We start from the raw sequence: 16269 nt of genomic DNA on the forward strand, positions 1-16269 counted from the left end.
TATGGAATTTTGAAACTTCCACATCATTGCATTCCGTTTTTATTTACAATTTGTACTTTGTCCCAACTTTTTTGGAATCGGGGTTGTATTTCTTGTCTCATTTTTTTAATTTGGTTTCTCTTTATCTACTTTTAGGACAAAATCTGATGATGTTTTCGAAAATTCTAAACTTTCAAGCACCGCTGTTCTGTTGTCAGTTCATCTTCATATTTCATTATTTCAAGATATCATTTTTAACTCAAGATCTTATTTCATTATTTAAACTTAACTCGTTATAAAGACATTATGTGAATAGGGATTATAGCATTATTTCAAGTGATATTATTTCAAGACGTCATTATTTCAAGTTGTCTTGTTTCAAGATATTGAATTATATATATTGAGCTATTATCTTGTTACTTTAAGACCTTAAATCATTATTTTGAATTCTCTCATTTCAAGATATAATGCCATTATTTTATCTTGCTTTAAAATATTGTGTCATTATTTCAAGTTATTAGAGTTATTACCTTTTTTTACTTTATCACTTTGTTATTTCAGGTTATCTCATTTCAAGATATGTTGTAATTTTGAGTTATCCTGTTTCAAGAAATACCTCATTCTTTCATTAGTTACTTCAGTAAATATAAATTCAAGTTAACATCTCATTATTTTTGAACTTTTATATCTCAAAACAGAGCAAAATACACTGTCACGTAAATCTGTCATATAACTCTCCGACTTATAGCTGAAACCAGTGACTTCCTGACTTTTTCTTGAGGGCACAAATATAATGTGCGAAATTGGACACATTTTTTTGAGAAGAACAATGACTTCAGCTGAGTAATAACCTGCAAGCTAACTTGCTGTCCATACTTTATTAGTTTATTACCTCCGCCAATGTTGCTGGAGGATGTTATGTTTTCGCCTCCATTTGTTTGTAACTCTTTTCTCAACGTAACTCAAAAAGTAACAAACAGATTTTGATGAAATTTGGAGGAAAGGTGGACCATGGGCCAAGGAACAATTGATTAGATTTTGATGCAAATCCGGATATGTATGTGGATCCAGGATCCAGATATCTTTGCGGATACAAGATTTTTTTTTGTCTTTTCCCAATGTAACTCAAAAAATAGTGAATGGATTTTGATAAAACTTGGAGGAAAGGTGGAGCATGGGCCAAGAAAAAATTGATTTGATTTTGATGCAAATCCGGATATGGATGTTGATCCAGGATCCAGTTATCTGCCGATCCAGGAATTTTTTTTGTCTTTTCCCAATATAACTCAAAAAATAATTAATGGATTTTGATGAAATTTGGAGGAAAGGTGGCCCATGGGCCAAGAAACAATTGATTCAATTATGCAAGTCCACATATGTATGTGGATCCAGGATCCAGATATCTCTGCGGATCCAATATTTTTTTTTGTCTTTTCCCAATGTAACTCAAAAAATAGTGAATAGATTTTGATGAAATTTGGAGGAAAGGTGGCCCATGGGCCAAGAAACAATTGATTCAATTTTGATGCAAATCTGGATATCTATGTGGATCCAGGAAATTTTTTTTTTTGTCTTTTCTCAATGTAGCTCAAAAAATAGTGAATGGATTTTGATGAAACTTGGAGGAAAGGTGGTCCATGGGCCAAGGAACAACAATTAGATTTTGATGCAAATCCAGATATCTATGTGGATCCAGATATCTATGCGGATCCAGGATTTTTTTTTTTGTCTTTTCTCAACGTAGCTCAAAAAATAGTAAATGGGTTTTGATGAATCTTGGAGGAAAGGTGGACCATGGGCCAAGGAACAACTGATTAGATTTTGATGCAAATCCGGATATGTGTCTTGGTGGAAGTATGCACTTTACCAAGTGACCTCTTAATTCCATACTTTATTTAGCCTAGCTAGTTAAATTACTGGGAAATCAAAACTTTTGACTGGGCAGCACATTAGAGCTTTTACATGCCCAGTGGACTCGCTAATCAGTTTATGATTTGTCCATCCCCGCTCTGTCTCTCCTCACCTTTTACACAGATGAAGGAAGTGAAGTGGAGATGCTGAGCTTGGAGCAGAATGCATTATAAATTCAGACCTTGCACAATATACCAGGCTGCTGTAAATGATCAAATATTGCTTAAAAGAGTTGAACACACACACACACACACACACAGTAAACTGGTAAGTATGCATGCACACGTGTAGAAACATAATCTGTAATACTGTTGACTTCAGCAAACATAAACGATATTTATCAGAGGATCAGTAATCTCAGAACATAATGAATAAACAAAGGTGATTGACTTTACAAATAAATATTTTAAATCTGTCAAACCTTTCAATGCCAGGACACAGACCTGTGATTGGTTCGATCCATGTACAATATATATCATCTTGTCAATTGTTTTATGAAATCAGGCAAGCTGAAAACATTTGGGAATATCTCTCCGACTTTGTGATGAGGTTGGAGTGTATAGAATATAAATGACATATTTCCCATATTTGATAAATATACATTTCATAAATGGGTACTATAAGAAGAGCTCTATACAATAGATAATGCACCAAGCATTTTACTCACACTTGTCACCAGGCTAAAGCGTTAAGCATTGCTGATGCACTGTATTACACAAACACACTGCAAACACACGTGATGAAGCTCCAGGCAGAAAATATCTTTACGTATTGACTCGGGATCAAATTTACCTTCGCTGTGATACATGTGCTGATTCAAGTCTTCTACCAAGGAGCAACTTTTTTTTTTCTTTTTTTTAACACATAAGCTAAATCAGGCTGAAGGTGAAATCGGGAAGGAAGGGAAGGCAGAGCGAAAAGGTGAAAGGTGTATGAGGGGCCATTCTCAAGAGTGCAGTGTCGAGCGGAGCAGGTTGGTCTGATTGGTTGAGTCCGGTTCGCCATGTGGTTTGTTCACAGACCAAAATCAAAGGTAAGATCCGACTTCCCCATCTTCTGTCGGTACACAGCATCAAACTTGTCATTCATGGACACAGTGAAGATGTCCTTCCACAGGCCAACGCGACCTGAAGCAACATACAGACTGTTAATTAACACACTTTTAGATCTTTTTCAGTGATTATACTGAATTACACCAAGCTACGGTATTTAATAGTTATTCCATGAAATCAAGTCGTACATGAGCCGATAGCCAACGAGGCGCGTAGCACCGAGTTGTCTATAATCCATGTACGATGAGATTGAGTGGAATAATTGTTTTATTCTATCCACATTCACTGGATTTTGAGAAACAGAGCTTTTTATTTTTATTTTTTGCAAAGTAGATAAATAAAAACTTTACACAAAACGTCCGACAAAATCATTGCCGCTTAGAATGTAAACAAACCGGCGAAATGACAGGAGCAATTTGTGAAAAATGTGATAATAATAATTCTTGAAAAATAAAAAAGGATATGTTCTTACCATCAAATACTTTTATTCCATATTTTGTTGCTGGGTTTTTTGGGGGTTTTGTTTTCGAGTAAATGTTTTATTTCGTCCTCGGTTGGTTCAATAACACGCTCCACCATTTTCTTCTTCTTTAGGGTTTTTTGATGGTTGGCAAACCAACTTAAAGGTGCATTACTGCCACTGACTGGGCTGGAGTGTGGAACAGGAGATACTGGTGGGAAGGGACTACAGTGCCTTGAAAAAGTATTCATACCCCTTGAACTTTTTCACATTTTTCCACCTTACAACCACGAACTTAAAAGTTTTTTATTGAGATTTTATGTGATAGACCAACACAGAGTAGCACATAATTGTGAAGTGAAACGAAAATGATAAATGGTCTTCAAAATTTTAAACAAATAAAAATCTGAAAAATGCGGTGTGCATTAGTATTCAGCCCCCTGTCCTCTGATACCTCTAAATACAATCCAGTGCAATCAATTGGCTTCAGAAGTCATCTAATTAGTTAATAGAGTCCTACTGTGTGTAATTTACTCTCAGCATAAATACACTTGTTCTGTGAAGGCCTCAGTGGTTTGTTAGAGAACACTGAAGAACAAACAGCATCATGAAGACCAAAGAATTCACCAGACAGGACAGGGATAAAGTTCTGGAGAAGTTTAAAGCAGGGTTAGGTTATAAAAAAATATCCCAAGCTCTGAACATCTCAAGAAGCACTGTTCAATCCATCATTCAAAAATGGAAAAGTATGGCACAACTGCAAACCTACCAAGACATGGCCGTCCACCTAAACTGACAGAGCGAGCAAGGAGAGCACTGGTCAGAGAAGCAGCCAAGAGGCCCATGATCACTCTGGAGGAGCTGCAGAAATCCACAGCTCAGGTGGGAGAATCTGTGCACAGGACAACTATAAGTCGTACACTCCACAAATCTGGCCTTTTTGGAAGAGTGGCAAGAAGAAAGCCATTGTTGAAAGACAGGCATAAGAAGCCATGTAGGGGACACAGCAAACATGTGGAAGAAGGTGCTTTGGTCAGATGAGACCAAAGTTGAACTTTTTGGCCTAAATGCAAAGCGCTATGTGTGGCGGAAAACTAACACTGCTCATCACCCTGCACACACCATCCCCACTGTGAAACATGGTGGTGGCAGCATCATGCTATGAGGATGCTTTTCTTCAGCAGGGACAGGGAAGCTGGTCAGAGTTGATGGGAAGATGGATGGAGCTAAATACAGGGCAATCCTGGAAGAAAACCTGTTGGAGGCTGCAAAAGACTTGAGACTGGGAAGGAGATTCACCTTCCAGCAAGAGAATGACCCTAAACATACAGCCAGAGCTACAATGGAATGGTTTAGATCAAAGAATATTCATGTGTTAGAATGGCCCAGTCAAAGTCCAGACCTAAATCCCATTGAGCATCTGTGGCAAGACTTGAAAATTGCTGTTCACAGACGCTCTCCATCCAATCTGGCTGAGCTTGAGCTATTTTGCAAAGAAGAATGGGCAAAAATTTCAGTGTCTAGATGTGCAAAGCTGGTAGAGACGAACCACAAAAGACTTGCAGCTGTAATTGCAGCAAAAGGTGGCTCTACAAAGTATTGACGCAGGGGGGCTGAATACTAATGCACATCACATTTTTATTTGTTTAAAATTTTGAAGACCATTTATCATTTCCATTTCACTTCACAATTATGTGCTACTCTGTGTTGGTCTATCACATAAAATCTCAATAAAAAACCTTTAAGTTCGTGGTTGTAAGGTGGAAAAATGTGAAAAAGTTCAAGGGGTATGAATACTTTTTCAAGGCACTTCATATTCTTTTAGCTATTTCTGTTTCTTTTAAATACTTGATAACAAAATGATATATCTGACTTGATGCTCTCTGCCATTTTGTTTTTGTCTACTCACAGTATATGAGCTGATATCCTAGTAGTAGAGTAGCCAATCAGAGCATGTGATTGCTCATATCCAGTGAATGTGGATAGAATAAGAATACTCATACCTCAACACTGTTGAATTCTCGATTCTGATTGGTTCAGAAAGTGATTGATTTTCTATAACAGCAGCTGATACACTGCAACTCTGTTATAACGAACTCTTTTACTACGAACTTTTGCATATAACGAACTAAGTTCATGTCCCCGGCTTTAATGACAATGAGTCAGTCTTCAAATAAAACATCACTGAGCCATGCGCTCCTCTTCCCCCAGAGACAAACAATAAGTAATCAAGTCTGTAGTCAAGTTAAAAATATGTCTTCACGCCATAAACAAAGGCTTAATGAGCCTCACTTAGGTGTCGATCACTAACAATTATCAAGAATGGTGATCACTGACTTCAAAAAAGCGATTTTACGAGCTAAAAGCAGTTTTGCTCGAGTATTTATTCCATAAGCACTGTTGCCGTGCCTACTCTCGGTCTGTCAGAAAATGCAAGTGAAGGACGGCTGTAATCACTGGAAGAGTTTTATTTAAAAACACGCTGGCAAACAGATCCAAACCAGTGATCAAAAATTAGAGTCAAGAAACAGACAGGACATCAGAGGCGTAGATAAAGGGCAAAATCCAAAATAGAAAACAGTCAAGGCCAATTTATGCTGACAACGCAGTCCTCGCAGACGGTGTCGCAGATAGCGTCTGCGTAGCCCCCCCACCTTCGCAGACGCTCTGCGCGCACCTCCCAAAAATTGTGACCACCGCAGAAGCCTCGCAGACAGCGTCGCAGACAAGAGGGTTCTGATTGGTCCACTCTACATCCGCTGTACACGCACTTCCGCTTCCCTACTTTCCCGGTTTGGTTTGTTTTCACGACCGCCATTTTTAAAAACACGAGCGAAGATGGAGCAGCACGAAGAGCGGTTGATCGAGGAAGTGAGGAAGTACGTACATCTATACGACTCCAGTTCTAGTCATTATAAGTAACCGGAGGATAAACACTCCACTAACCACACCCACCAACTACTCCTAGCGATTTCGCGACTTCGCGCCCCCTTGCGTTGTAGCGGTGAATAACATCGTGCACGCCTATTACTCCCCGCTCAACGATAAATTACAACTGTCTGCGAAAAGCTGTCTGCGAAAGCCTTGTCGCAAGAGCATGCAGAGGCCTTCAGAAACCAGAATATCAACACAGTGCTACAAAACGCTTAGTAACGTAAGACACAAGGTACGGAGTGTATACTGCGCAAAGTCTGTGTAGTAAGAGTCCTTATAAGTGCACGCTGTGATTGCACTCTAATCCAGAACAGGTGCATCGTAAATAAACCTAATGGCACTGCACACATGATTGTGAGAAGCAGTTCAAGGTGTGTCGTTGCGCACACATGGATGTGCCACTATCGAAGACAAACTTCATATCCTGGACTGTCTAAAGCAGAGGTGAAGCGTCAGGGCCTTCTAGGTCTTCAGAGAAGCCCAAACATATCAACATTTCAAATGTTATATTTCATTTCTTTCGTTGTTTCATAATTTCATTATAATTATTCTCTTTTGATTCTAATTCGGCCTCATTTTCTATCAAATTTGCTTCAGAAATGAAAGGGTTACTGTCCTGGAAACATTAAAATCGAGTTATCCAATGAGATTATTATTATGTCTGTTGTCACTAGGCTGAGAAGAGTTTCGAGCTGCTCACTCATTGTTTAGGACTTCATTGCCGGGACAGAAGGCCATGGCAGTGTGTGTTTATGTAGGAAGTGACAGATTAATTAACCAATCAGATTTTGATTTATAGTGGGAGGGACCAAAAATTTATCACACTAGGCTTCTCGAAGTCCAGCGCAAGCTTAACCACGAGTCGATGCCGTCAGTGCAGGAGTGAAGTCACCTTCCAGCCGGTGTAGCATTCATCAATAGTGTTAGCGAACGCTAATAAAGCGGTCAAGCCAGTGCTATCTATCGAGGGCTACAGGCTAACGACCGAGAAACTAAGATTTCTGTCTCCAGACTCTTCTTTCACGCTGCACCCTTGCTACAGTATTTTTCACTCAGACTTAAGAATTCATTTCCCTGTGTAATTTACTGAGTTACTTTTAAAATCAACAGAGCGACCTGGCAGCCTGCTGCTAATCCCTTACAAAATCTTTTGCCCTGTTGCTTTTTTGTTGTCTCTGGCTAAGTTTTGGCTGAGCTCAAGTCCCAGCTATGATAATAACAGTTCACCACTGGAGTAAAGTGTGGTTAGAAAGCAACGAATTTGTCTGAAGAATATGGTATCCTAAAAATTCAATTTCAACTTTTAAAGCAAAAGAAAAACAGTTCTGAGGTTTTGTCCATAACTGAAATCAAGGTGATGGGATGAAAAGAAGGAAAATGCAGCAAGCAAACGATGGCGAGAGCAACTTATTTCCTTTACTTCGTAAATATGTAAGTGAATTAAGCGTAAATATAAATTAAACAGTTGGTCTTGTTTTACGTAAGAGTGAGTGTTTGGTGTGACAAGCGAGTCTGTTTCGGTGTTACGAACTTTTCGGTATCACAAACTATTTGGACGTCAGTCAAAGAGTTCGTTCTAGCGGGGTTGCAGTGTGTAATCAGATCATGTTATTGTTATCATATAGTAATAACTTGTACTGGGACTTACTCCACATAACGCCACAAATTAAAATAACGTTTAATTGTTGATGTATTTTCTCTGAGAAGATATTTATGTCACGTTTATGGAAGGAGTCTCCAGTCTTAGTGCTTTATAACAGTCAAAGGTGAAGCTGTAACTTTTAGTTTTGTGGACTGTCCGGTTTCTCAGTAACATGACAAGCTGCTTTTTTTGTCTTCTTAACTTCAAGAAGAAGAATACATGAGTGAGGCTGGTAAAGAAATGAATGTTTATAGCTACTATAATGTAACGTGATAACAGGAACTATATTTAAAGGAGAACTGAAGTAATTTTTAAACTTGCTTTATTTCTTAATTAACTCATGACTCATATTGGCAACTAATCACAGTTAAATATTATACTTATCGGCCTGTTCGGTTTTTAGCCATGTTGAATTTAGTTCGTTTGGTCCACGGCAGGCGTCGCTTATCCGCGCGATCTTCACGAGACTTGTGCGAGACTTCGAAACGTGAAGTGTCAGCCAGGTGTCAGTGCCGCCATTTTGAAAACTGTTTTCCAAACGAAATATTGCACAAAAATGAGTTTAAATGATGCCGACTTTTTTCAAACTTTCCTGATCGCTATCAAAACAAACAAAACTTCCGGCTTGATTACATCAGCATTCGAAAGAGGGCGCGCGAGTCTTTTGACAACGTTGGCAGATGTCAGTCACTTTGATTTCCGCTGTACGTTTTACTTCCGTCCTACGATGTCTCGCACAGGTCTCAACGAATCTCGTTTACGGCCGTCGCTTTGACATATGGACTGATATATTACAGAGCATACAACCCCGATTCCAAAAAAGTTGGGACAAAGTACAAATTGTAAATAAAAACGGAATGCAATAATTTACAAATCTCAAAAACTGAAATTGTATTCACAATAGAACATAGACAACATATCAAATGTCGAAAGTGAGACATTTTGAAATTTCATGCCAAATATTGGCTCATTTGAAATTTCATGACAGCAACACATCTCAAAAAAGTTGGGACAGGGGCAATAAGAGGCTGGAAAAGTTAAAGGTACAAAAAAGGAACAGCTGGAGGACCAAATTGCAACTCATTAGGTCAATTGGCAATAGGTCATTAACATGACTGGGTATAAAAAGAGCATCTTGGAGTGGCAGCGGCTCTCAGAAGTAAAGATGGGAAGAGGATCACCAATCCCCCTAATTCTGCGCCGACAAATAGTGGAGCAATATCAGAAAGGAGCTCGACAGTGTAAAACTGCAAAGAGTTTGAACATATCATCATCTACAGTGCATAATATCATCAAAAGATTCAGAGAATCTGGAAGAATCTCTGTGCGTAAGAGTCAAGGCCGGAAAACCATACTGGGTGCCCATGATCTTCGGGCCCTTAGACGGCACTGCGTCACATACAGGCATGCTTCTGTATTGGAAATCACAAAATGGGCTCAGGAATATTTCCAGAGAACATTATCTGTGAACACAATTCACCGTGCCATCCGCCGTTGCCAGCTAAAACTCTATAGTTCAAAGAAGAAGCCGTATCTAAACATGATCCAGAAGTGCAGACGTCTTCTCTGGGCCAAGGCTCATTTAAAATGGACTGTGGCAAAGTGGAAAACTGTTCTGTGGTCAGACGAATCAAAATTTGAAGTTCTTTATGGAAATCAGGGACGCCGTGTCATTCGGACTAAAGAGGAGAAGGACGACCCAAGTTGTTATCGGCGCTCAGTTCAGAAGCCTGCATCTCTGATGGTATGGGGTTGCATTAGTGCGTGTGGCATGGGCAGCTTACACATCTGGAAAGACACCATCAATGCTGAAAGGTATATCCAGGTTCTAGAGCAACATATGCTCCCATCCAGACGACGTCTCTTTCAGGGAAGACCTTGCATTTTCCAACATGACAATGCCAAACCACATACTGCATCAATTACAGCATCATGGCTGCGTAGAAGAAGGGTCCGGGTACTGAACTGACCAGCCTGCAGTCCAGATCTTTCACCCATAGAAAACATTTGGCGCATCATAAAATGGAAGATACGACAGAAAAGACCTAAGATAGTTGAGCAACTAGAATCCTACATTAGACAAGAATGGGTTAACATTCCTACCCCTAAACTTGAGCAACTTGTCTCCTCAGTCCCCAGACGTTTACAGACTGTTGTAAAGAGAAAAGGGGATGTCTCACAGTGGTAAACATGGCCTTGTCCCAACTTTTTTGAGATGTGTTATTGTCATGAAATTTAAAATCACCTAATTTTTCTCTTTAAATGATACATTTTCTCAGTTTAAACATTTGATATGTCATTCATGTTCTATTCTGAATAAAATATGGAATTTTGAAACTTCCACATCATTGCATTCCGTTTTTATTTACAATTTGTACTTTGTCCCAACTTTTTTGAATCGGGGTTGTATTTCAAACACTCAGAACTTGCTACAGCAGCGACAAAATAGCAATCAAAAATGCATTCCGATATTTAATAAAATGAGATAAATAGAATTTTGATCATAAAATATTTGCCTTCAGTTCCCCTTTAAGTATAACTGGATAAAAAGTATAAAATATCAGTACTGAATTAAAAAAAAGCACTGATTGGCAAATTTCTGTGACATTAAAGGAATAAAACACATCAGAACATGCAGTTATTGGTAAGTAATCAACGTTAAGGTGGTGTGGCAGTGAGCGTGGTACAGGTGGTAAGAAGAACTCAGCGACACCACACTGGTGATTACTTTCCAATAACAGCATAGCAGATTCATTACGAATATCACGTAGGTGTTTCTGTCTCACTCACACTCACCTTGTTTCTCACTCACTCCCTTCTCTCTCTCTCTCTTTTTCTCTCTTTCTCCATGCTCATTGTTTATCTAACACCCTACTGCATGCTCATCACTTCTCACCATCAAGACAAGCAAAGAATCCATGCACGAAAGGAAAAAAAACCTAAACATAAAAAAACAGCAAATGATGAAACAATAAATGCAAAGGAAATCAACAAAAATCTTCACAAATAAAACATGTAACATATTAAACCTCAGATACTGTATAACTCTCCCGGTGAGCACAAAGACATTTAAACGGTTATGAAAAGGACATCAGTGGGACGTCTTGAAATCAGCCAGAAGGAAGGTTTGTGATATATTTTATATACAAAAAAAATGTATTTTTTGAGGACAAATCAATCCAGATTGATCAAAAACAGATCGACCATCACGTTGTTTAAAAGGATATTTCGAGCAAAAATCCTTACATCGATGCCCAGTAAGAAAACTCATTGCTCAAGACCTATAGTATGAATTTGCAAAAAGGAGTGTACTAGTTTAGAAGGGTGGAGTTTTCTGTAAAGTAACCTGCGAGTTACATTGTGCATTCGGCTTTAATTAATACATTTCAGGGCTTTCCCCAAAGTGCGGATACATGGCGCTCCACCTTGCACACCAAAAAAAAATAAATCGATACCATAAATTGAACAATGTGGAGTACTTTCTGCACCTAAATATCTCCTACTCCCCTCTGAAAATGAGTATAATAACTATAGAAATAGAAAGATATTGTAATATATAGGTCTAGACTATCCTGGTACTCAACCCAGAAGTGAAAAAGGGTTTCGCTGCATGCACTGACTGACATTCGCAACCACACATAAAACCACGTTCTAGCTGCTGGTTGCTAGATGGCGCTGTTGCGTGATTGGACCTCAATTCTGTTCCTGACGCTATACTGCAGGCTTTTGCGTGTGACTTTTTCCTACTGGGTTGAAGGTCTGTAGTTGACGGCCGTATTGATCTCATCTCATTATCTCTAGCCACTTTATCCTGTTCTACAGGGTTGCAGGTAAGCTGGAGCCTATCCCAGCTGACTACGGGCGAAAGGCGGGGTACACCCTGGACAAGTCGCCAGGTCATCACAGGGCTGACACATAGACACAGACAACCATTCACACTCACATTCACACCTACGGTCAATTTAGAGTCACCAGTTAACCTAACCTGCATGTCTTTGGACTGTGGGGGAAACCGGAGCACCCGGAGGAAACCCACGCGGACACGGGGAGAACATGCAAACTCCACACAGAAAGACCCTCGCCGGCCACGGGGCTCGAACCCGGACCTTCTTGCTGTGAGGCGACAGCGCTAACCACTACACCACCGTGCCGCCCCAGTGTTTTCATTTCAAATCTAATTTTGCCTCTTGCATATTTGACAAGGTAAAAAATGTTGAATTGTGCCTAAATCAGCCCTAGATGGGCCCTCCAGGACTGGCTGGGCTCCGCATCAGTTGCACCGCTGTGATATTTTTTCTGGGGAAAGCTCTGCATTTATTAATTAAAGCACCAGCTGAAAGCAAAAAATTAAATAAAATTCAAAATGTTCTCTAAATCTTGTGATGAAGTGAAAACATTTACCTCCAGCATTACACTTTGTCACCACATGATGGAGCTGAAGAACAAAAACATCATCTCATCTCATCTCATTATCTCTAGCCGCTTTATCCTGTTCTACAGGGTCGCAGGCAAGCTGGAGCCTATCCCAGCTGACTACGGGCGAAAGGCGGGGTACACCCTGGACAAGTCACCAGGTCATCACAGGGCTGACACATAGACACAGACAACCATTCACACTCACATTCACACCTACGGTCAATTTAGAGTCACCAGTTAACCTAACCTGCATGTCTTTGGACTGTGGGGGAAACCGGAGCACCCGGAGGAAACCCATGCGGACACGGGGAGAACATGCAAACTCCGCACAGAAAGGCCCTCGCCGGCCACGGGGCTCGAACCCGGACGTTCTTGCTGTGAGGCGACAGCGCTAGCCACTACACCACCGTGCCGCCCCAGTGTTTTCATTTCAAATCTAATTTTGCCTCTTGCATATTTGACAAGGTAAAAAATGTTGAATTGTGCCTAAATCAGCCCTAGATGGGCCCTTCAGGACTGGCTGGGCTCCGCATCAGTTGCACCGCTGTGATATTTTTTTTCTGGGGAAAGCTCTGCATTTATTAATTAAAGCACCAGTTGAAAGCAAAAAATTAAATAAAATTCAAAATGTTCTCTAAATCTTGTGATGAAGTGAAAACATTTACCTCCAGCATTACACTTTGTCACCACATGATGGAGCCAAAGAACAAAAACATCAGAGTGTCTGGTTATTGCTGCCAATTTTGTTGGAGGAGGTTATGTTTTCGCCTCCATTTGTTTCTTTGTTTGTTTCCAACATAGCTCAAAAAGTAGTGAATGCATTCTGATGAAACTTTGAGGAAAGGTGGGCCATGGGCCAAGGAACAATCAGTTAGATTTAGATGCAAATCTAGATATGTATATGGATCCAGTAGTTTTGTTTTGTTTGTTCCCAATGTAACTCAAAAAGTAGTGAACAGATTTGGATGAAACTTGGTGGACAGCTCTAGTATTATCCTAGGTTCAAGTGGTTTGATTTTGATGTTGATAATATGTGTCTTGCTGGAGATATCCACTCTACCGAGTTCCCTTATAGTTTTTTTTTTTTTTAATAAACTGGTCAACGTCCCTTCACCTCTTTCAACAACTTATGCATTGGACTAATATGTTAATAATTACTATAGACTATATCCTATGTATGTGCTGCAAGTGGTCTCAAATGTGCCAAAGTTCTCAAATGTTCTGCCTTTGTTCTGAAATACTGAACTTTTTTTAAATGTGAATAGTAGAGTGGATCCAGGACAAACAGCCTGTCGCCACCGGAAATCTGGGAATCTCTGTCCCTTCCTCATAATAGCTCTGATAGATTAAATATGATGTGACGAAGGAGCAGAGACTCTGTAAGTACAGCGTTCACAGAAAAATGTACCAAAAGAAAAGAAACCTTGTGCCTGAATGTCCTTACAGGATTCCATCAAATGTAGCTTAGTCCCTGTGTGTGTTTCTGTCTGTCTGTCTATGTCTGTCTATCTGTCTGTCTGTATCTCACCCCTGCAGATGGACAGAGCCTCTGAGTTACAGCACTGCTCAATCAGCTGATTGCAGCTCTCCACCATGCTCTCCAGCTGAGCCTTATCACATGAGATACCCAGGAACCGTGCCAACTGTTCCACCAGTGTTCCCAGGTCCTAGAGAGAGAGAGAGAGAGAGAGAGAGAGTATGTGTAATATAATTGGTATAGTGCAATAATTCACTTGTACATTAATTAATGAGAAACACACTTAGCCAATGTAATTATACACACAATATCATTTCAAAGCCATCCATCAATCCATCCATCATCTACAACACTTATCCTACTCAGGGTCATGGGGGAAGCTGACATTGGGTGAGAAGTGCAGTTCACCCTGGAAAGGTCACCAATCTATCGCAGGGCTAACACACAGACAAACAGACAGACAGCTATTCACACTCACATTCACATCTACGGACAGTTTAGAGTCGCCAGTTGACCTAATTCCCATGTCTTTGGACTGTCGGAGGAAACCAGAGCACATGGAGGAAACCCATGCAGGCACGAGGAGAACAAGCAAACTCTACACAGAAAGGCCCCAGTCGACCACAAGGTTCAAACCCAGAACCTGCTTGCTGTGAGGCGACAGTGAGAACCACTGCACCACCGTGCTGCCCCTGCTGCTCTAATTATAGAAATGAAATAAATCTCAGTCACTAAAACGCAAGTGAATATTCGAGGTGTGAGTTCATGGCCTAGGCAAGAATGAGAGCTGGTACTGAGAAGTGTGTAAACTGTGTGTGTGTGTGTGTGTGTGTGTTCGAGGTGAGGATGTGGACAATGTATATAAATGTGTGAAAGGTTAAAGCCTATATGTTTGGACCCAGTGGGAGGTCAGGTGCCACACTTTGAATTTCCTGCTCCATCATGTTCACTTGTCGGTGCATTTAGAAACTTTCAGCCCTTTTTATGGACGGTTTCACTGATGGGTGTGTGTTAAATAAACAAGATGGGTGGATGGATGGATGGATGGATGGATGGATGGATGGATGGCGTATTTCATGCCAGAGTGGGCTCGTCTAAAAATACTCCACACCCACCAAGAGCTTGATTTACAGCAAATAATCGAAATTAAGTCTCATACATTTTCCACAAATGAAGGCAAACTGTAACTACTAGAGTGTGTCTATGATGTACAGAATCAGTTCTATGTTAAAGTGCCATTCCACCATTGGATGTATTCTTTGGCATAAAATACAATATATTTTGACAACATATATAAATGGTATCACTAGATAGAGAAATCTTTTAGCTTCAAAATGATATATCAAACATAATTTTTTGACAACGACAAGTATATTAATTTTGCGACCAAAGTCACCTACCCTTTTAATTTCCACGCGTGATGTCATCGGCAGGTTCCCCTTCTTGTGTACCACGTGACGTGTGACGTGGCACATATTATCAGCAATGGCGGATAGAACGCGATAAAAATAATACCAATAAATCTAGCTAATACCAATAAATCTAGCTAACTGAAAGATTAACTCAATTTTTCGCAATTTTTTGGCCCCATATACGAGGAGAAATGACTCTCTCACTTTGGGGGTTTCCTGGTCTAAAAATAGACCGACATGTGGTACACAAGAAGGGGAACCTGCCGATGACATCACGTTTCACTACCACGCGGAAATTAAAAGGGTAGGTGACTTTGGTCGCAAAATTAATATACTTGTCATTGTCAAAAAATTATGTTTGATATATCATTTTGAAGCTAAAAGATTTCTCTGTCTAGTCATGTTGTCATATATTGTATTTTATGCCAAAGAATACATCCAATGGTGGAATGGCACTTTATGATACACTGCCGTTCAAAAGTTTGGGGTCACTTTGAAATGTCCTTATTTTTGAAAGAAAAGCACTGTTCTTTTCAATGCAGATCACTTTAAACTAATCAGAAATCCACTCTATACATTGCTAATGTGGTAAATGACTATTCTAGCTGCAAATATCTGGTTTTTGGTGCAATATCTCCATAGGTGTATAGAGGTCCATTTCCAGCAACTATCACTCCAGTGTTCTAATGGTACAATGTGTTTGCTCATTGCCTCAGAAGGCTAATGGATGATTAGAAAACCCTTGTACAATCATGTTAGCACAGCTGAAAACAGTTGAGCTCTTTAGAGAAGCTATAAAACTGACCTTCCTTTGAGCAGATTGAGTTTCTGGAGCATCACATTTGTGGGGTCGATTAAATGCTCAAAATGGCCAGAAAAATGTCTTGACTATATTTTCTATTCATTTTACAACTTATGGTGGTAAATAAAAGTGTGACTTTTCAGGGAAAACACAAAATTGTCTGGGTGACCCCAAACTTTTGAAC

General features: G+C 39.9%; 1 protein-coding gene across 1 annotated transcript in view; it reads right to left on the reverse strand.

Moving 5' to 3' along the window:
- Positions 1-2904: 2904 nt before the first annotated feature.
- Positions 2905-16269, reverse strand: part of sult4a1 (sulfotransferase family 4A, member 1) — a 40634-nt gene continuing 27269 nt past the window's right edge. The window contains exons 6-7 of the mRNA XM_060903711.1: positions 13923-14061; positions 2905-3017 (exon numbers count right to left, since the gene is read on the reverse strand). Of these exons, the coding sequence (XP_060759694.1) occupies positions 2905-3017; positions 13923-14061 (252 nt within the window). The remainder of the gene's footprint in view (positions 3018-13922; positions 14062-16269) is intronic.

This window comes from Neoarius graeffei, chromosome 21 (assembly GCF_027579695.1).
Source record: "Neoarius graeffei isolate fNeoGra1 chromosome 21, fNeoGra1.pri, whole genome shotgun sequence".
NCBI lineage: Eukaryota > Metazoa > Chordata > Actinopteri > Siluriformes > Ariidae > Neoarius > Neoarius graeffei.